The 21,286-nt window shown below is 51.7% G+C and overlaps 1 protein-coding gene across 7 annotated transcripts; it reads right to left on the bottom strand.

Annotated features, from left to right (window-relative positions):
• Positions 1-741: 741 nt before the first annotated feature.
• On the bottom strand, positions 742-21,144 carry ANKRD16 (ankyrin repeat domain 16). Of its 7 annotated transcripts, XR_013957402.1 has the most exons (11): positions 20,932-21,144; positions 19,679-20,018; positions 18,913-19,133; positions 15,274-15,356; positions 15,144-15,186; positions 13,673-13,781; positions 11,959-12,120; positions 6,679-6,757; positions 4,694-4,893; positions 3,638-4,271; positions 742-1,904 (listed from the first exon to the last, which is right to left on the bottom strand). XR_013957402.1 is itself a non-coding variant. In XM_080623061.1 (10 exons), exons 2-9 carry the CDS (start codon positions 20,014-20,016, stop codon positions 4,726-4,728), a joined length of 1,203 nt encoding a protein of 400 aa, XP_080479187.1. In that variant the 5' UTR covers positions 20,017-20,018; positions 20,932-21,144; the 3' UTR covers positions 742-1,904; positions 4,694-4,725. The 7 variants fall into 7 exon arrangements, 5 of the variants coding, with proteins under 5 accessions (XP_080479187.1, XP_080479189.1, XP_080479188.1 ...); XR_013957403.1 differs by lacking the exon at positions 15,274-15,356; XM_080623061.1 differs by lacking the exon at positions 3,638-4,271.
• Positions 21,145-21,286: the final 142 nt, after the last annotated feature.

Raw genomic sequence — 21,286 nt, 5'->3', positions numbered from 1 at the left:
GGAAAGGAAAGGAAAGGAAAGGAAAGGAAAGGAAAGGAAAGGAAAGGAAAGGAAAAGGAAAGGAAAAGGAAAGGAAAAGGAAAGGAAAGGAAAGGGAGTCGTGCTGCATGTGCAAAGGACACGTGTGCAAGGGGTGTGCAATGACAGCCTGTGAGTGTGCAGTGGGTGGGTGCGTTGGTGCATGTGTGCAATGGGTGCTTGTGCACGAGTGCTGTTGCACAGCCATTAGGGTGGCTGTGCATGCAATAGGTGCACATGTTGGTGCAATGGGCACGTGCTTGTGTCCAACACACGCATTCACACCTCTGCAGTGAGGTTCCATTGCCCAGAGAAGCTGTGGCTGCCCCATCCCTGGCACAGTTCAAGGCCAGGTTGGACACAGGGGCTTGGAGCAACCTGCTCTAGTGGAAGGTGTCCCTGCCCGTGGCAGGGGTTGGAACTGGATGAGCTTTAAGATCCCTTCCAACCCAAACCAGCCTGGGATTCTATAGACATGCATCTGCACTTGTGCAAAGGGCACATCCACGTGCTATGTGTGCAAAGGGAGTGTGTACACACATGAGGGGCACACACACACAAGATTTCATGTATTTCTGTTTCCCTCACGCGGCTTCTCTCTCATTTCCCCTTTTCACCCCAAAACAGTTTTCCTCTCATCCAGGATCACTTTCCATGCAGCAAATCCCCACGTCTGCAGCAAAACCCAACATGACACCAACCTTTTTGAGAAGATTTGAGCTTTTTACTGCATTTAAGGCTGTTCTTTTAAATCCTCACCTCTACCCGCTCTCCACCACCCACCGCTTCCTGAAGCCAGGCAGGAATTTCCCAGCTGAGCTCTGGTTTTAGTGTCCTGTGGATCCACATCCTGGGGATGGGGAGAGAGCTGGGACAGGAGCACACACAGAGGTCGTGCCAAAGCTGCTTATGGGACAGAAGTGTGGATTAAACACCAGAGAGCTTAAGACATCTTAATTTGATCATATGGCTGCATCCCCTGTGTTTGGATGGAGCTGAGGAACAATTCCTTCCCCAGAGGGTGCTCAGGCATTGGCACAGGCTGCCCAGGGCAGGGCTGCAGTCACCGTCCCTGCAAGTGTTCACACACTGTGGAGACGAGGCCTCAGTGCCATGGGTTAGTGGTGGCCTTGGCAGTGCTGGGAATGGTTGGGCTGGATGAGCTTAAAGGGCTTTTCCAACCCAATTGATTCTGTGATTTTACCAGGACACACCGGGTGAAGAACTTGGTGAAGCTTCATCATGCAGCCAAAACCCCACAGTGGTGTTTTGGGTGGGGAGCACAGGGTCTCCTTTCAAATGACTTCAATATTTGGAAAAGCTGCTTATCACGGACTGGTTGGGGTTGGAAGGGACCTTAAAGCTCATCCAGTTCCAACCCCTGCCACAGGCAGGGACACCTTCCACTAGAGCAGCTTGCTCCAAGCCCCTGTGTCCAACCTGACCTTGAACACTGCCAGGGATGGGGCAGCCACAGCTTCTCTGGACACCCTGTGCCAGTGCCTCAGCACCCTCACAGTAAAGAACTTCTGCCTTATCTCCAACCTGAACTTCCCCTGTTTCAGTTTGAACCCATCACCCCTTGTCCTGTCGCTACAGTCCCTGATGAAGAGCCCCTCTCCAGCATCCTTGTAGCCCCCTTCAGACACTGGAAGCTGCTTTGAGGTCTCCACGCAGCTTCTCTTCTCCAGGCTCAACAGCCCCAATGTTCTCAGCCTGTCTCCATACGGGAGCTGCTCCAGCCCCTGATCATCCTCGTGGCCTCCTTTGGACTTGCTCCAACAGCTCCATGTCCTTCTGATGTTGAGGGCACTAGAACTGCACACAGTGCTGCAAGTGGGGTCTCATGAGAGGCAGGATCAGAGGGACCTCATCTCGGCCACATCCTACAAGACAGAAGCACGAAGTCTCCTCTGTGGCTGCAGGACCCCACATGTTTGCAGGATCCTCATCAAGCACCGGTGTTGTGCTGGTGTCACAGCCCAGCACTGAAGCCATGTGCCGGCTGCTGGGCTCCTCTCCAAGCTGCCTTCAGCACCTCATGGCAGCGAGCCCGGCTTTTGGGCTTCCTCCCCATGGAGCAGCCGCCTGCTCTGTCTCTCCATGGGAGGTGTGTGAAGGGAACACGATTGGGTTTCACACACACACACACACAACTGAGCTCTTCCCTGTGGCATGTTCTGTGGGCATAAAAGTCTCTGACCCCTTGTTCCTACATTGCAGTGAGTAACCAACAGCAGAAGCAGGCAGAAAAACACCAAGGGCTCTTCCCTGGGCTGATTCTGAATCCATTTGCCTTTTCTAATGTCCTTTTGTACCTGATCTTCTGCACTAACAGCAGCCAGTTTGTTTCTGTGCACCCTTTTACTGCCTGAGGGGCAGATCTAAGTGAAGGGTAGATCATGGAATGGTTTGGGTTGGAAGGGACCTTGCAGCTCATCCAGTTTCACCCCCTTTTCATGGGCAGGGACACCTTCCACTAGAGCAGGTTGCTCCAAACCCCGTCCAACCTGGCCTTGAACACTGCCAGGGATGGGGCAGCCACAACACATAACAGACAGTGCTGGAGCTGTGCCATTACATCTCACTTTTGGATGCAAGCGCAGTGCCCGAGCTCCCCATCCCAGGTGGGAAGACCCTCTGCTATTGTACAGCAGCCTTTGGAAATCATAAAGCACCTTCAAAAGAATGCAAATTCCCTGTTTGCCATGACCAGGAGAGCCAGGGACAGGCACTGGAAAACATTGTCACTAGTTTTCTCCTAAAAGCTTACATTCGCAAGCAACCTGAGCTCATGAGCAGGGATATCGGGAGGAAACACCTCCTTCATGGTTTGCTAAAATCATGGGAAGTGGGAATAAAGCAGCTCCTTGCATTTACTGGGTTTGCCGTGTGGAGGCCAGGGCCAGATTTATGGAAGGATTCAGGATCTTTAGAGGAATAAAGCCACCTCCTCACCTTCCCGGGGCTGATGTGGTTCCTACCATCCCACACCATTAACACAGCATTAGTTCATGTTCCCTCTGCGATGGTGAGGAACGCCCTTCACTGATGGAGAAACAAGACAGGGGAACACTGACAAAACCCGAGTCTCTGTAGGCACATTTGGAAGAGTCTTAAGATGCTTCCAAACCCCTCTCCTCCCCCCTCTTACAGCCCCCCAAATCATTCCTGTGAGGACACAACCTCTTCTCATGCAATGCGTGCCAGGAGAGGAGAGGAGGCCCTAACCCTGCTGCTAAACCTGTTAAGTTCAAGAGGAGCACGGCACTGTTGTCACTTTGGCTTAGGATCATCACAGCCAATTCTGCTCCAGGGACCACAGGGTGCGAATTCCTCATTCCGACACAGCTCAGCATCATCTTAACCTCACTAGAGAGCACATGGGTTGTGCATTAAACCTTAACATGAGCACCACGGCTTGGGCTCGTGTTATAGCCCAGCTCACTCAGTTATAGACCTGATTTTTAGCATCTGCTATCATCAAATCTGCAGAATCCTGTTGGGTTTTATGTCTTGATATTACCTACAGACAGGGGTGTGCCATGGGTCTATGCAAAAACGACCTTATCATTCCAGATACACACAAATAAAACCAAAGAGCAACAGGAGCTCTCACCTTCACGTGTATTCCAGGCCAGTAGAAACATATTGGCTAGATTAAATATTAACCCATTTCCTTATACACTTCAAAAAAACCCAGATTATCTGTAAAGTTCATCAGTGATGAGAAGTGCCAAGCAAGACCGGAATAACAAATCCCTCTTTTTTCCACTCTGATCCAAAGACCCATGATGTCATTGTAAGGTTGAGGTCTTACTATTGACTTCAGATGCCTCAGGGATCCACAAGAAATAGGCTGATGCAGCTTGAAGGCTCCCTACACTTGTCCTCTGCAGCTCAAACCTGACGAAGAGTCACCAAGAGCTCATTGCTCATGCTCAGCCTCGCTCAGAGGCTATCTTAAGAGGTGGCCACTCAAAGCAACTGAAGAGATTAGAGGTGAGCAGGTCTATAAAGGGCTATAAAAATCAATGTTTCAGGTGCATCTTCTCCCTCAGGATGTCCATTGTATGTCTACATCCCAGTAAAGGCTAGCCTAGGAGACATCCCAGGAGGTTCAAACCATGCAGGTGCCCAGAAGTCATCTAACAGTAGCCCATAGGGCACATTCCTTGGTTATGCTGCATGGAGCTGGGGCCTTAGGTCTTTGGATGTGCTGGGTGCTGCACAAGAAGAGGTGAAGTTCAGCCCTGAAATGTGGAAGTGAAAGAAGAACAATCATAAATTTATAATAGGGTCAGCACAGGAGCGTGGTAGCCCAGACCCATGGCATCCATTATCTTTTTGAGATAATCCTGTTTAAAGCATGCTTCCATCCCTGGCAGTGTTCAAGGCCAGGTTGGACACAGGGGCTTGGAGCAAGCTGCTCTAGTGGAAGGTGTCCCTGCCCATGGCAGGGGGTTGGAACTGGATGGGCTTTAAGGTCCCTTCCAACACAAACCAGGCTGGGATTCTGGCTATCATTTTGAGATAATCCTATTTAAAACACATTTTCTCCCATACTTCCCAAGTGTCAAACTTTTGTTTCTCTGCTCAATCCTTGGGCAAAAATCCCCTCATTTTAAACAGGTCTGCTTATATCTGAACAGTCTTTAAGTGATAACTAACATACCACACTGAGATCAAACAGGCTCCTCTTTCCCATTACATCTCACATGCTGACATTTGTATCCTGGAAAACCTGGATGACATCCGGCTTCCTTGCGAGCTGCCGAGCCAGCATGCCTGTGCCATCCGGGGTGTCCTGCAGCCCAGCATGGAGCAGGATCCGTGCGGCATCTGCCTGCTGCCCAGCACAGGCTGCATGTAGAGCTGTGTGGGAACAAGATGGTGTTGGTTGATGAGAAGCTTCCCATGACCCAGCTTCAGTGTGTGCTTGAGCCCAGAACCCCCCCGTGTGCTGGGCTGCACCCCCAGAGCGTGAGCAGCAGCTCAGGGAGGGGATCCTGCCCCTCTGCTGTGCTCTGGGGAGACCTCCCTGCAGCCCTGATCCAGCTCTGAGGCAGCAGCACAAGAGGGACGTGGAGCTGTTGGAGCGAGTGCAGAGGAGGCCACGGAGATGCTGCGAGGGCTGGAGCAGCTCTGCTCTGGAGCCAGGCTGAGAGAGCTGGGCTGGGTCAGCCTGGAGAAGAGAAGGCTCCTGAAGGGGAGACCTGAGAGCAGCTCCAGTGCCTAAAGGGGCTGCAGGAAACCTGGAGAGGGGCTTGGGACAAGGGCCTGTAGGGACAGGCCAAGGGGAATGGCTTTAACCTGCCAGAGGGGAGACTGAGATGAGCTCTTCGGCAGAAGCTCTTCCCTGTGAGGGTGCTGAGGTGCTGGCACAGGGTGCCCAGAGAAGCTGTGGCTGCCCCATCCCTGGCAGTGTTCAAGGCCAGGTTGGACACAGGGGCTTGGAGCAACCTGCTCTAGTGGAAGGTGTCCCTGCCCATGGCAGGGGTTGGAACTGGAGGAGCTTTAAGGTCCCTTCCAACCCAAACCATTCCATGATTTTGTGTCAACACAGGAGCTGAGATTGCCCTGTGGGTTTGGCCTCAGCCTGCTCCAGATGAAAGCATCAGATTTGCATAGAAGGAAACCAAGTCAGCCAAAGGAACACACAGAGGGTGAAAGATGGCTTTTCCTAGTTGCAACACCTAGCCAAGCACAAGGAATGGCAGAGCAGGACTCAGCTTCTGCAGCCATGTATGCCTACAGCAGCAATGGGATGACTAAACCTGCACAACCAGGGGCCAGTCCTTTACAAAGGTCCCTCTCCAGTATTCTTGTAGCCCTCTTCAGACACTGGAAGCTGCTCTGAGGTCTCCACATGGGAGTGCTCCAGCCCCCTTACAGCAAAGGTGCTGGGCAGCTGACACGCAAAAGGAGCCACCCCAAATGTGGACACGTTCAGCAGAGCTCAGCTTTACTCCCAGAGGCACTGGAGGGGGAGATGGCCACCACTGAAGCGTGGCATAAAGCAAACCTGACAAATGGGGAAGTTGCCGATCTCAGCAACAGCTGAAACCATTTATATATGGGGGAGGGTTTGTCAGAGGAAGACGTGATACAAGAGATGCCTCAGATTCTCACGCTGGGAATGCCAACTCCCTGGCATTACTATAGCAACTATATTCACGTTCAAGCTCTCATTATTTGCTATAAGCCATTCCTAGGCAGTTTGCTGAGGAACTGAGGCTCGAGAGCTTGCAGGATCCTATTTGTCTGCCCATCCTAATGGTTTCAAAGTGGCTAATTTCAACCCAGTTTGATGGCCAGGCAGGAGTATCAAAGATATGAAGGTCCTGAGAGTTCCATGCAAAAGAAGCAGCTGGGTACAGAGAAATTAGCATCTGGGTTCTATCTCCCCTGGGAAAGGCCCAGAGCAGGCTCAACCATGCAATTCAGCATCAGAAGTCCAGCAGGAAGAGAGCCAGTGAATGAAAGCTGCAAAGAAAACCCCCAGGCTTCACATGTCAGGCTGCTCCAAGAGCCTTTTGCATACATGCTTCTAGCACCTCCTCACAGACACAGTGTCGGCTGCTTTGAGGTTGGGCTTGTTATTAAAGCTCTCTCTTGCTGTCATACAGAGGGTGAACAAATAGCTCAGAGGAGCCTTACCTGAACGGCTCTTCCCATCCTTTGCATGGACATCAGCACCAAGGGACAGCAGTGTCTGGATGGTGTGTGCATGTCCTTCCTGCAGCGGCGAGCACAGACACAAGGAAGAGTCAGCAACGTGCAATTCCCAACTATGCATGTCACAGAAATAACACAGGCCTGAAGAGAAAGGAGGCCACAAGGGAGCTGGTCCTAACTGCATATGGCAGAGGGAAGGGCACAGACACAAACCCAATCTGTCATGGTCAGATGTGCAGCTACCAGGAGCTGCTCCAGGCTCCAAACGAAATCAGGGTCATAGAATCTCAGAATGGTTTGTGTTGGGAAGTGCCTTAAAGCCCATCCACTTCCAACCCCTGCCACAGGCAGGGACACCTTCCACTAGAGCAGGCTGCTCCAAGCCCCTGTGTCCAACCTGGCCTTGAACACTGCCAGGGATGGGGCAGCCACAGCTTCTCTGGGCACCCTGTGCCAGCGCCTCAGCACCCTCACAGGGAAGAGCTTCTGCCTTATCTCCAACCTGAACTTCCCCTGTTTCAGTTTGAACCCATCACCCCTTGTCCTATCACTACAGTCCCTGATGAAGAGTCCCTCTCCAGCATCCTTGTAGCCCCCTTCAAACACTGGAAGGCTGCTATGAGGTCATGTCGTGGTTTAAGCCCCGGCTGTAAATTAGAACCACGCAGTCTACTTCCCCCCCCCAACTCCCCAGAGGGATGGGGAGGAGAATCGAAAGAATGTAACTCCCACGGGTTGAGATAAAAACAGTCCAGTAACTAAGGTATAACACAAATCACTACTGCTGCCACCAATAATAATAATGATAAGAGAAATAACAAGGGAAGAGAATACGATACCGCTCGCCGGAAAAGAGCCCGACCGAAAACAGGACGTGCCCTTCCGGGTAGCTCCCAGTTACATCCCCGGGCATGACGTGCTGTGCTATGGAATACCTCTTTGGCTAGTTTGGGTCAGGCGTCCTGTCCCTGCTTCCTCCCGGCCCCTCCTCCTCCCTGGCAGAGCATGAGACTCACAAAGTCCTTGGTCAGTCTAAACATCGGTGTTATCAGCTCCGTTCCCAGGCCGAAAGTCAGAAACACAGTGCTGCAACAGCTACTAAGAAGGAGAAAAACTGACTGCTGCTGCTGAACCCAGGATAGGTCACCAAGCAGTTTCTCTTCTTTTCCATCAGGGCTATTAGCCAGGGATAGTCCAGGTACAGCAGACACACTGCTGTTACCCCATGGGAGGTGGCCAGAGAGATGCCACCAGGCACCTTCTTCATCCCTTCCACTGGTAGCCCATGAGAGGAGTTGGAGTTTGACCCTTGGTCAGTGTGCCTGCACATCTTGCATGGCCCTGGAGGCAATTTCAACCCAGCATGAGGCATCCCAGGAGCATAACTGAAACAGGGGAAGTTCAGGTTGGAGATAAGACCGAAGTTCTTCCCTGTGAGGGTGCTGAGGCGCTGGCACAGGGTGCCCAGAGAAGCTGTGGCTGCTCCATCCCTGGCAGTGTTCAAGGCCAGGATGGACACAGGGGCTTGGAGCAACCTGCTCTAGTAGAAGGGGTTGGAACTGGATGATCTGAAGGTCCTTTCCAACCCAAACCATTCTGGGATTTTATCATTTTCTCTGCAAACATTTAACACAATGCTTTAAAATCAAAAGTGTTCAATTATGCCCAATAATGCTTAAAATCACATCACAGTGCAGAGCTGTCTGTGGTGGTGGTAGCTCCGTCACCAAACACTAAGCAATGCTTTGGCAGGGCACATATGATAGACACACAACCCAGTCCAGATGCAGGCAGCTTCAGATCTCCTTTTAGACCTGTAGATCCCATATGATCCTCCTGATCGTGGTCCATAGGTCAATCTTGCACAGCTGGAGGCATGAGGAATCAGGAGCATTGTCTCCTAGTGTGGCTCTGGAGGAGCTAATGCACAAAGGACCTCGGAGAACTGGGTGACACAACCTAAAGATGTTTCTTAACAGCAATTAGGGCACTAATTTGTCCCCTGATCCTGCCTTTGCCTCTCCAGTCCTCGCAGCCAGTCAAGTAACTCCATTAAACTGCTTTTAACTTCAGCTGATCCCACAAGTGGAGGAGGATCCCTGACTTCCCTTCCAGAACTGGCCATCAGCTGTTAAAAGGACCGAATGTCAGCAAAAAGCCCTGTTTTCCTACAATGTAAATTCATTTCAAGTACCACAGGGACCCAGAAGAGCTCCTGCCAAGGTGCATTTCAGCTCAGGAAGCAGAACTTGCTCCTTACAACAGAGACATTGAGGTGCTGGAGCGGGGCCAGAGAACGGCAATGGAGCTGGTGCAGGGCCTGGAGCACAGTGTGATGGGGAAGGGCTGAGGGACCTGGGGGGTTCAGTCTGGAGAAGAGAAGGCTCAGGGGGGACCTGATGGCTCCCTACAACTGCCTGACAGGAGGATGGAGCCAGGAGGGGCTGGGCTCTGCTCCCAAGGAACAAGGGATGGGACAAGAGGAACCGGCCTCAAGCTGCACCAGGGCAGGTTTAGATGGAGCTGAGGAACAATTCCTGCCCCAGAGGGTGCTCAGGCATTGGCACAGGCTGCCCAGGGCAGGGCTGCAGGCACCGTCCCTGCAAGTGTTCACACACCGTGGAGACGAGGCCTCAGTGCCATGGGTTAGTGGTGGCCTTGGCAGTGCTGGGAACGGTTGGACTGGATAAGCCTAAAAGGCTTTTCCAAACCAGTTGATTCCATGATCCTATGATGTGAACTGCTGCGCATCCCACAGCACCCTCAGCACCAGCATCTCCTCAAGGATTACTCCGGTATTTGTAACTCCCTGTGAGCAGAAGCAGAACACCTCACTCACGCACCATCACCACCCACAGCATCCTCTGCCTTCCCTCTGCCAGCAGCCAATTTAAAACTCAGCAGGGGAAGATGCAACACAGTCCCCACAGCCCTTCTCTCCGCTCCCTGCTCCATAAATAAACCCTCTCTCCCTGAATAACACGCCTGACTTTGTAATGATGGCTTCAGTGCAATGAATTAGTCTTTGTTGTGTGGTATGAGAATGGAAGGCTCTTATTTTTAGCCCTAACACCCCCTCTTTCCTCCCCCCATCATCATCATACAACTCAGTAGCATCTTCCCCCCTCCCAAAGGTTCCCATTTGCCTGCTTATGTAGCAAAGACAGTGAGCCAGGAGCTGCTTTTGCTGCCACAGCCTTGGCAGCAAACTGAGTTGAAAGCATGATTTGATTTTCATGTATTTATAAATGCAAAGTAATAAGAAAAGAACTAAAAACCCCATCAACCCACCAGCCAAATAAATGATGCTGTAAACATAAAGTGACAGTGAGCCTCGGGAAGGAAGAGAAGCCCATCAAATCTTTCCCCAAGACAGAGCTGGGATCTTCTCCAAGGCACATTATACTCCCCAATAGCCTTGCTGTTGAACGCACCCTTGGCAACCAAAAGGGCTTTCAACATGGTTTCTTAGAGCATGAAGAAGAGAAGCTGGGAGAAAGGCCTCTTTTGTGGGAGCCAGCAAATGGCCTGGCTGGGTCCTGCTGGAGGAGAATGCTGTTGCCAGCACTCCAAGTAAGTGTCATTGATGCTTTTGTGGGAGCGAGGTGCTGGGTTGTGCTGCTTCGTTCCCACTACAAGTCTAGACTGGGCTCTGAATGCTGCATGTTAGAGCTCACAAGGTTTAACACGCAGGGATCTGAGCAGCGACCTTCCCTTGCTGCTGGCAGCCAGCATGCTGCACACTGCTGTAACAGCACCAAGCATAAGGGAGGCAGCAGACTCCCAGGAGGGATCCTGGTTCATGCTTTGGGGACGGGCTCTGCACTCACAGGGAGCGTTGCAGGATCCACAGCACACCAGGACCCGCTTCCCACACAGATATGAGATGGGAGGAGGAGAAAGCTCAAACAATTCCCACTGCCTGGAATTCAAAACAGCTCCAGAAAGAAGGACACAGATAAGCACCAGGAGCTCCCTCCACCTCTTCTCCTCTCCTTTCTCATGTCTGGCCATGGACAGGCCAGATTTCAGCCTATGGGGGACAAATGACTGTTGTTTCACAGCACATCTTCTGTCCAGGAAGCTGCTGACATGGAGAGTGGCGGCTGACCCACTGGGACCCAAAGCACCAGAGCTGAAGACAGACAAAGAAATCAGAGCAGCATTCCATCCACACCTCTTTTGCCAGGTGAGTGAGGAGACACTGGTGAAAAGCTGCCACAGCTCATGAGGTGTTGGTACCAACAGCTCCCTACAATCAGCAGGCTGGACTCTCTTCTGTATAACCAGCAGATCAAAGGAGGTGATCCTGCCCCTCTACTCTGTTCTCATGAGACCTCACTTGCGGCATTGTGTGCAGTTCTGGTGTCCTCAACATAAGAAGGACATGGAACTGTTGGAGCAAGTCCAGAGGAGGCCACCAGGATGATCAGGGGCTGCAGCAGCTCCCATATGGAGACAGGCTGAGAACATTGGGGCTGTTGAGCCTGGAGAAGAGAAGGCTGCGTGGAGACCTCAGAGCAGCTTCCAGTGTCTGAAGGGAGGCTACAAGGATGCTGGAGAGGGGCTCTTCATCAGGGACTGTAGTGATAGGACAAGGGGTGATGGGTTCAAACTTAAACAGGGGAAGTTCAAGTTAGATCTAAGGCAGAAGCTCTTCCCTGTGAGGGTGCTGAGGCGCTGGCACAGGGTGCCCAGAGAAGCTGTGGCTGCCCCATCCCTGGCAGTGTTCAAGGCCAGGTTGGACACAGGGGCTTGGAGCAACCTGCTCCAGTGGAAGGTGTCCCTGCCCGTGGCAGGGGGTTGGAACTGGAGGAGCTTTAAGCTCCCTTCCCAACACTACGCACTTTGGTCCAAAGGCAGCGAACTGGGAGAGTAACACTCCTCAGAGTGTGGGTCAAACCCTATCCAAGGCACAGCCAACTGGATGAGTGGTGAGTTGAGTCCCATCATCACCCACCTCCACTCCTGAACAGTCATGTGCAAGGCAGGAGGGCTCATTAACCCTCAGCACAGTCAGTGGTGTGGGCAGGAGGGTGGTGAACAGAGCAACTGATACTCACCATCCCCGTGCAGACAGCTGGACACACTTCATGAGGGTCTAAAACCCATTATACAGGGTATGGAACTGGTCAGGAGCAGACAGTGACAGAGGATGAGCTGAAGTGTAAATCCTCCATTAGAGGTGAACACTGAAGGAGCCTGGTTTAGATGCCTGCTTGTAGCACAACGAACTGGCAGAGATGCTGTAGAGGGACAAACCTTGGCTGCGTAGTGCAGTGCTGTGAGCTGCAGGGCTGTCGCTCTCTCATTGACATCAACACCCAGCTCAGAGACAACAAACTGGATGGCTTCATCCTGTGCTGTAACTGCTGCCCGGTGCAGAGCTTGAGCACCCAGTGCGTCCATGGCTGTAGGACAGGCCTGGAATAGGGGAAGAGGGAAAGGGAAAGCAATGAACAGCTTGGCCAAATCTTCAAGGACAATCACAGCTGGAGCAGAATCCTGTCTGCTTGCCATGGCCATGGTGATGAACATGTGGGGTGTCCCCAGCAGCACCACCGCTTTTGGTGGCACCACAATTTGCAGACCAGAGCAGGCTTTCTGCTGAGCTTAAGAGATAAGCAAAACTAGTACCAAAAAAGAGCAAAGCCCACTCTCTCTTCTGCTGGAGCACATACAATGGGGTTTAACTCTTCAAATCAGCAAGAAACAACCCATCTCCAACTGCTGTGCTGGCGGAGAAGCAGCTGAAAACGGGTAGAGACAGGGAGATGGGTGGATGACCATATGAGATCTCTTCTGTGAGTCTCTGACCATCAACCACAATGACACTAAATCAAGAAGGGTAACAGAAGTAATACACAGCGAGTACACTCATCTTAAAGGGTATAATCCAGCCTCTTGAAGTCTAGTGGGCCTGACTCATGGCTTTATAATCCTAAAAGGTAGCAACACTGCCATTAGTGTTTCCAGTGCTGCTTCATGGCACTAAGCCAGGGCATCACAAGGAGGAAATCAAATCAATTGTTCCATCTTCACTGCCTGAAACGTGGGACTATGAATGTAATCACCCTTCACAAGTGTTTTGTCCTGTAAGGGCCAGATGAACAAAGACAAGCACATGAACATCTGAAGCCAGCAAGCAGCAATGCACTCAAACACAACGTGGGCATCAAACCATCTCTGTGTTACAGCTGAGTAAATCCAAAGCTTATGCTCTTGAGAAGTGTGGTACCCCCTTCCCTGGCCTGCTCTGTGCCATGGTGGGGGCTCAGGTGGCCAATTCCACGTCCCAGTGTGGCACAAACAGATTGAGTCCATGATTCTATGACTGGTTTTGCCATCCTGCCAGGCCAGTGACGTGCACTGGTTCAGGATGGTGCCCAATGAACACCAGAGCTGATGCATAGGAGGGGCAAAGCAGACAAGGAGGCACAACCCCACCTCTGTGGTGGGCTCCAGCCATCTCACAGCAATCCAGCAGGCAATAAGGCGGCAGTGGTCAGGCTCCTGCTATGTACAACTGGCTCTGCTGACATCCCTTTATGCCTTGTGTGCTGGAGGAAACCAGGGATTACTGGGAGATAGCATGGGAACAGCAACTGCCATGAAAAAGGGAGGCAGAGCCGGACACCTCGGTGTTATCCACCCTCAGCACTGTCACCAGAGCCACCACACTGAGCCCTGGCACTCCCCAGTGCTGGTGTTGGCTTTGACACAGCAAATCCTGTCCCCTCCTGCCACTGCCTTGTGTCTCCATCCCCATTCACCAGCTATGGGGACATATCCCTGCCACAGGGCGAGATCTGCACCCTGAGTTAAGTCCTGGTGCTCATCTCCAGGGGGACTTCCCTTCTTTTGCAATTCACTTCTTTACATGTTGGGAATCTGCTCCATGGAAACACATGGATTACCTGTCCTGGCAGTTCTGGGCCAGGTCCTGGAGGAGGGAGCTGAGGTTTCTGACACCTACCTGGTGTTTTTCCAGGAGCAGCCGGGCAATGCTGACGTGCCCATTCTGGATAGCATCCATAAAGGGAGTGACTCCACATTTATCCCTGCTGTCAGGTTTGTAGTGGCACCTGGGAGGGAAGGCAAAAGCCAGGACAAAGTTGTTGCTGGCTCCAAAATCCTTCCTGCATGAGCTGCTTTGCATTGGTGGGGTGGGAGACTATTGGTGGACGGGTTTGGAAATGGCACATACCATGGATAAACCTATCTCAGTGCTTTATGGCATGGATGTGGTATGCTGGGGTTTTCTGGGGTCAGAGATCTGGTATTCAGCTAATGCAGCTTGCTACAGGAAAGCCAAGGCCCTACAGATTATTTCCCTTGCCTCCCAAAACCAGGATGTTTTTGGGGTAAGAGGCAGGGGACAAAGCCATACCCTCATGTAACACCACCCCATACAAAATCAAAGCCCAGAGATCTCACTCAGGTTAAAGCTCCATTGAAATAAGGCTGAATTAAAATGCAAAGCCTGGCTCAGATCACAGGAATATGTTTATGCTGGGCCAAGCCTGGCCAGGAATTAAGGCTGGGATGAGCTGGTTAAGAGGAGCCATGGTTGTGATGCCCAGGGAAAGCTGCTCCAGCTCTGGCAGTGCTGGTTTGGAAGTTCTCAGGGTCGGGATGAGATTTAAAGCTGATTTAAAGCCATTTCTCAGCAGCATCCTGAGAGCTGCAGCCTGAGAAGAAAGCCTGGGGGCTAAGCCCAGCCTGGGGGGGTTCAGTCTGGAGAAGAGAAGGCTCAGGGGGGACCTGATCGCTCCCTACAACTGCCTGACAGGAGGATGGAGCCAGGAGGGGCTGGGCTCTGCTCCCAAGGAACAAGGGATGGGACAAGAGGAACCGGCCTCAAGCTGCACCAGGGCAGGTTCAGATGGAGCTGAGGAACAATTCCTGCCCCAAAGGGTGCTCAGGCATTGGCACAGGCTGCCCAGGGCAGGGCTGCAGTCACCGTCCCTGCAAGTGTTCACACACCGTGGAGACGAGGCCTCAGTGCCATGGGTTAGTGGTGGCCTTGGCAGTGCTGGGAGCGGTTGGACTGGATGGGCTTAAAGGGCTTTTCCAACCTGGTTAATTCTGTTATTCTATGGCTCTGGAGCAGCTGCACCCAGAACTGAGCTGTCAGAAAAGTGTTTTGTTGTTATCATGTGGCCTCGGACACCCTGGGAATGAATCAGCACAGAAAAGGAGCCGTTACACAACCAGGGTTTATGTCATCGCCAAGTCAGAGCCCATCCGGAGAGCATCCGTGTCTTAGAGGGCTCTAACCAGCTGTGAAAATCCCAGAGGAAACAGCCACAGCCTCGGGATCGCATGCAGGGCAGCTGTGCAGCCAGGCTTCCCGAATGGAATGAATGCCTTTTTGTGTCCTGGTGGCTGGAGCGAGCCTGGCAGTGGATGGGAGGTGGGGAAGAGCTGGGAGGATTCCTGCTTACCGCTCCAGGAGCAGCTCCACAACATCGGAACAGCCGTGCATCGCTACGAGAGAGAGAAAGGCCACTGATTGATGCTTTCATGCCATACACTGAAACACAATCAGCCTTCTGACCCTTTTGGCTTACTCACAATGAGGGAATGGCTTCCAAGAGGCTTTAAATTCAAAGCTTTGGGGTTTTTCTCCATATCTCGAGCCTTCCCTTTCCCTGATCCTATAGGAAAACACCAGATAAACCACAGAAAAGGCACCGTTTGCCTCTACCTGCTGAGTACAAGCAATTAAGCTGACACAAGGATCTCTTCTTGCAAGTATCTGTTAATCCCTGGAGTGAAACCTGGGAGAAGCAGGATGAACACAGAGTAAGGAGCTGGTGAAGAGCTGGATGGTATTTCCAACCCCTCCTCAGCCACTACTCATCAGTCTCATCTCATCATCTTAATGAAGCATCCTCACCCAGACAGCAGCATCTCTGAGGAAAAACAACAACAGTGGGGGAGGATTTGAACATCAGGCACTGAAATATTCCCTCCTGTAATAAAACCCAACCGCATTGACATTGTATTACAGTGATGGTGATGTAGTAATACACGTATTACTACAATGTCAGGACAACCTTGATCTGCCTTTTTGGCTTTTTTCCCTCCCTCTTCAGGTCATTTTGCAAACCAAATGAAACACATTAAAGGCAAAACCCCAGCAAACCAAGGCCAGAGCTGCTACAACAGGCTATTAACTGTGTGTGAGGGAAGAACGGCCCCCGGCACATGTGTGTTACCAGCAATAACCTTCAGACACAGCTGCACAATAGCTGCTCTCTGAAAACCCAAGGAAGGGCTCCCATCCTCCCAGATCCTGGCCATTTGCTCTCTTTGCCTCAGGCTATGGATACACGAAGCAGCAAAGCTTAAGGAATCAACATGAAAAAGGATTGCACAGGGGAGAAAATCAGGCAGGGATAACTGTGCCAGGAAGCCAGCTGGCCTGGTCACGGGTTAATGTGCTCATATCCACACCCTTGGGATGTCAACTCATTGGGACAGCACTTGTCTTGACATGATTTCCGCCAGCATCATCTCCAGCCCCTCGCCTATATCCCTGCCTCAGGAGCTGTATCCATGTAACTGGGCTTTATGGTGGGGTGTGTGGAGGTGCTGGCACCAGCACCCACCCAGTAGCAGCCTCCAGCATCATCCTGGGTTACAACCATGCTGGGAACAAAGGTGGTTTAAGCAGCTCCGGGCTTTCTCGCTGCCCAGTTGCTCCTACACCGGCTGCTGCTCCCCTACCTCTTGGTTCAGGTCTAATCTGGATCAGTGAAATAACCAGGAATCAACCCAAATCATGGCACGAGGGCTTGGCCACAGTGGAAATAAATACAGGAGGGGACACAGAGGGGGAAACACCTCTACGAAGCAGTGAGAACTGGGTGCTGGATCCCACCATCACTGTCTGTACTCCCACATCCCAAGCGCTATGAGGTAGGGAGGAGACCAAGCTCAAGGTCAGCAGCACCCCTCTTCCTCAGGACAGGGCTCGTCCTGCTCCTGACCCTGTCCCCAGACCCTCAACCCCTAGATTGTGCGGGGAGAAGGTTGAGAGGGGGCTGAGCCCAGCCTGCCAGCCCAGACGTGGAAGCACAAGAGCTGGGATTGAGCAGGGGCAGGAGAACACGCAGATACACAAGGATTAGCATCCCATTCACACAACCTGCTCCTCACCACCCAGCCTGAAAACATCAAGCAACTCATCATCATTCCCAGGTCAAACGCAAGGACTAAGGCACAGCCAATGCTCCTGGGCTGGGGCTGTCACAGCTGATGAGCACAGGGCAGCTACTAAGGGTTGGAGAAGGAATGGGAGCAACAGGGAGGAGCAACATACCCAACAGATGCATTACAGCACAGCAGGGGTCTCCTCACAACACCTCGGGTCTTTCCAGAGAGTCAATCCCTATTAAATCCTTTAGGAAATGAGTTTCGGTAGCTGCAGGTTTGAGCAGTGGCTCCTCACGCTCAACCAGCAGAGACACTGCAAAGCCCCGGGGGACACATCCTGATCCCTACACATATTTCAGATTCAGGTCAACCTCCTCCTCCTCTGTGCACCCTCCATCCCTGAGCCTGCCCCACAATGTCACCTTGACTTGGTGTCACACACCTCTCCCATCACGCTCCAACCTCACTGCAGCTCCTGAGGGCAGAGCTAAAGGCATTTAAGCTCCAGGAACATCCATGCTTTACCTGCACTGCCTAACTCAGACGAGTTTGGGGGAAACCAGACCCAATACTCTCTAAGGCAGGACAAACCTAATTCTGCATTGGGCCATTCAACTTATTAAGACTCTGAGAACTTAACTGAGGTCTCTCTTGTGCATCATCCATGAATTATGGGCAGATTCATTAACATGAATCACTCCATCTCAAAGATAAAGAGTCAGAAAGCCAGAAACCAAATGCAACCATTCAGCTAGCTGTGCCCTTCTGCTCCCCACCACGCCTGATGTCGTTTGAGGTTCTTCAAACCAGTTCACTCCCTTGGTGTGTCCTTTAAAACCAATGAAAGGGGCAGAGAAGGGGAACTGGACAACCCTAACAACAGCTCCTGAGTGTTCCCAGCAGGGACAATCCTTTCCCTTTGCAGAAAGGCAACCTGGATTTCTCACTAGATACAACCTCTTTATGTGAGAATACCATGACCTGTGATGATTCTTCTTGAGGTTATGGGTGGAGACACCATATCTCTTCTGATTGCTGATTTGGACAAGGGGTAACAGGTTCAAACTTAAAGAGGGGAAGTTTAGATTGGATATAAGGAGGAAGTTCTTTACTGTAAGGTAAGGTAAATGGAATGGGTTGCCCAGGGAAGTTGTGAATGCTCCATCCCTGGTGGTGTTCAAGGCCAGGTTGGACAGAGCCTTGGGTGCCATGGTTTAGTGTGAGGTGTCCCTGCCCATGGCAGGGGGGTTGGAACTGGATGATCTTAACATCCTTTCCAACCCTCACTATTCTATGATTCGATAAGGACCTAATCCAGCAAGTACTCAGAGGAAAAAAAGATCATTTTGAGAGGTATTTCTCTTACAAAACTTTACAAGATAAAGCAAGCTGTTACAATTGGCCCTCAACAGGCAGATCCCAAAAGGTGCCTCTTAACAGCTCTGCTGCTTTCAAGACTTTTAATATGCCAGGATATGCTTGGAGCCTTGTAGATGTTCTGAGCCATGGGAGCTTGGACGTATCTGCCCCAGGGAGGCAGAGATGGAGACCAAAACCCTGCTCCAAGGAGGCCAAAATCAGTGGGACACCACGAGTGCTCCTGGGATGGATCCACTGCTCCCAAGAGAACAGAACTGTTCCTCACCGCAAAAACATGGTCTGAGTACAGGCAAAACCCACTGAAATGGGAACTGAGGATCCCCCAACCTCACAAACTCAGTCTTTGGTGCACCATTAAGAACCATGAAACCCAATTCTTGCTATTTATGTGAAAGCAACTAAAATGAGTGTTTGCCCTGAGGTGAAACCATGCAAAGAGGCAGCAGAGCACTGACCTTCAGAGAGGTGAGTTTCCCACTAACTCCCACCATTACCCTCTTTCATTTAACTGCAATAACTTCATATTTAACCGTTTCCCTGTGGTTTTGTATGAGGACAGGCCACACTTTGCTTTTCCAAACTAAACATAAACCAAAACAACAGCCCCTTTTGGTTCTCCACTGCCACCCCTCTTCTCATTTGATCTGTCTGATGGCAATGGGATACTCTTACCTGCTGTGTGCAGAGGTGTTCTCTTTATTGTGCTCTCCGTGTCCCAGCTGCATGGAGACACGTCCAGCAGGTACCTGAGGATCTGGGGATGGCCCTCCCGGCTCGCAATGTGGAAGCAATTCCAGCCATCCTTATTCTTCAGCAGTGGGTTGGCTCCGTGCTCCACGAGAGCTTTGATCACCTCCAAGTTCTTCCTGGTGCAAGCCATCATGAGGGGAGTCCTGAGAGAAAGAGGAGGCAAAGAGAATAACCTGAGAGATGGTGCCCTAAGAATCTGATGGCTTTTGATCCTCTACTGAGAGGCACCAGGAAACTTTTCTGGCTGAAGGAGCAAGAGAAGGCTCCTTAAAGGGAGACCTTAGAGCAGCTCCAGTGCCTAAAGGGGCTACAGGAAACCTGGAGAGGGGCTTTGGACAAGGGCCTGTAGGGACAGGACAAGGGAATGGCTTTAACCTGCCAGAGGGGAGACTGAGATGAGCTCTTAGGCAGAAGCTCTTCCCTGTGAGGGTGCTGAGGCGCTGGCCCAGGGTGCCCAGAGAAGCTGTGGCTGCCCCATCCCTGGCAGTGTTCAAGGCCAGGTTGGACACAGGGGCTTGGAGCAACCTGCTCTAGTGGAAGGGGTCCCTGCCTGTGGCAGGGGTTGGGACTGGATGAGCTTTAAGGTCCCTTCCAACCCAAACCATTGCATGATGCTGAATAACACCTCCTGCACCCAAACCCGTTCCAGGTATCCCTCCACCTCACACCCAAGCAGGCAGTTGCCTACCAGTCTGCCTTCTTCAAGCAGTCCACGCTGGCTCCTCTCTCCAGGAGGAAGGACACGCACTCCTCATGGCCCATGGAGGCTGCTTCATGGAGGGGTCTTTTGTAGTCACCGTTGACCACCTCAACATCCATGCCCAGGTCCTCCACCAGGAAGGAGAGAACATCCCGGTGCCCGTAGCGGGCAGCATGGTGCAGGAGCGTGTCCCCCAGGCGCCCATAGCGCCAGGGCTGCACTTCCAGGTCCACGGCATTATCCGGATGCAGCTCATCCCGGAGGAGATCCAGGTGTCCCTCCTGCACCAGCCGGAGGAGCCGCCTCGGCTTCTCCCCTTCCGCCATGGCTGGAGATGTGGGGGAAAAGAGGGAAAAATCAGGATGATGGTTTCAATCCAACGGCTGCTGCCTGGGATGGGATGGACTGAGATCGCCTCTTCCCATAACAGAAACAGAATCCAGCCTCTAGCTCCAGAAACAGGAACTCCTTTTTCCATCAGTAAATCCACAAACTGGCTTCTCCCTCAAGATAACCAGAAATTCCCTTGGGAAGAGCGGAAAGTGGCCCATTCTTTAGGAGAAATAGAAACTACTTTATCCGTTAGGAAAACACATTTAATTTTCCCTCAGGAAAACCAGGTTTGTGCCTCTGGAAAACCAGGAATTTCATTTTCAGTCTGGAAGCTTAGAAACTGGCCTCTCCCTTAGGAAAAAGAGAATCTCTTTCTCCTTAGGAAAACCAGAATTGTCCTTTTCCCTTAGGTAAAATAGAAACTGGCTGTTCCCTTGGGAAAAACAGAAATTCCCTTTTCCCTCAGGAACAATAGAAAATGCCTTTCCTGTGGGAAAAACAGAAACCAACTTCTCCTCCTGGAAAACCTGAAGTTTTCGACGGGAAAAAGAAGTTCTTTTCCCATAGGAAAACCAGGAAGGGGCTCTCTCTCAGGAAACCCGGACATATCCATCAGGAAAAACAGAAACCCAGCTCCCCCTCCAGGAAACCTGAAATTCTCTTTTCTTCAGGAAAACCAGAAACCCGCCTCTTCCTATAGGGAAAACACAAACTTCCTTCTCCCTTAAGAAAACCAGAAGCTAGCTGCTTCCGCAGGAAAAAGTGACTTTCCCTTTTCCATCCGGAAAAGCAGCATTTGGTCTCTCCCTTAGGGAAATCAGGAATTTCCACTTCCCCCCAGGAAAATTAAAATACTCCTTTTCCTCTTCGGAAAACCACCTGCGCCCTCAGGAAAACCAGAAACTCACCTTTCCTTCAGGAACACCTGAATTTTCCCGTTTCCTCTGGAAAAGCACTCATTTCCCTCGGGAAAGCCCGAAGTCCCCTGACCCTTTGGGAAAACCTGAAATTCCCTTTTTCCCTCCCGAAAACCGGGAATCCTCCTTCACCCGCGGGAAAACCCGCAATTCCCGTTTCTCTCAGCAAATCCAGAATCCGGCCTTTCCCTTTGACGCCGTGACGTCACACCGGGAATACCGGGAACGGGAGGGAAGCGGCCCCACCGCGTTGTTTACTGCCCGAACTCGGAAGTGCCGCGCCATTGGGCATCGTCACTCTCTGCGCGGTTTATGATTGGTCAATATGGAGGACTGGGGCGGGGCC

The sequence above is a fragment of the Psittacula echo genome (assembly GCF_963264785.1).
Source record: "Psittacula echo genome assembly, chromosome: 1".
Lineage (NCBI taxonomy): Eukaryota > Metazoa > Chordata > Aves > Psittaciformes > Psittacidae > Psittacula > Psittacula echo.
This window is presented reverse-complemented; position numbering and strand designations above follow the sequence as displayed.

Coding starts and splice junctions, on each gene's coding strand:
- ANKRD16 (XM_080623061.1), bottom strand. CDS start 20,016: ATGGCGGAAGGGGAGAAGCCGAGGCGGCTCCTCCGGCTGGTGCAGGAG. Junction 15,357..18,912: donor AACACCTCTGCACACAGCAG/GTAAGAGTATCC, acceptor GTTTTCCTATAG/GATCAGGGAAAGGGAAGGCT. Junction 15,187..15,273: donor TTGGAAGCCATTCCCTCATT/GTGAGTAAGCCA, acceptor TCTCTCTCGTAG/CGATGCACGGCTGTTCCGAT.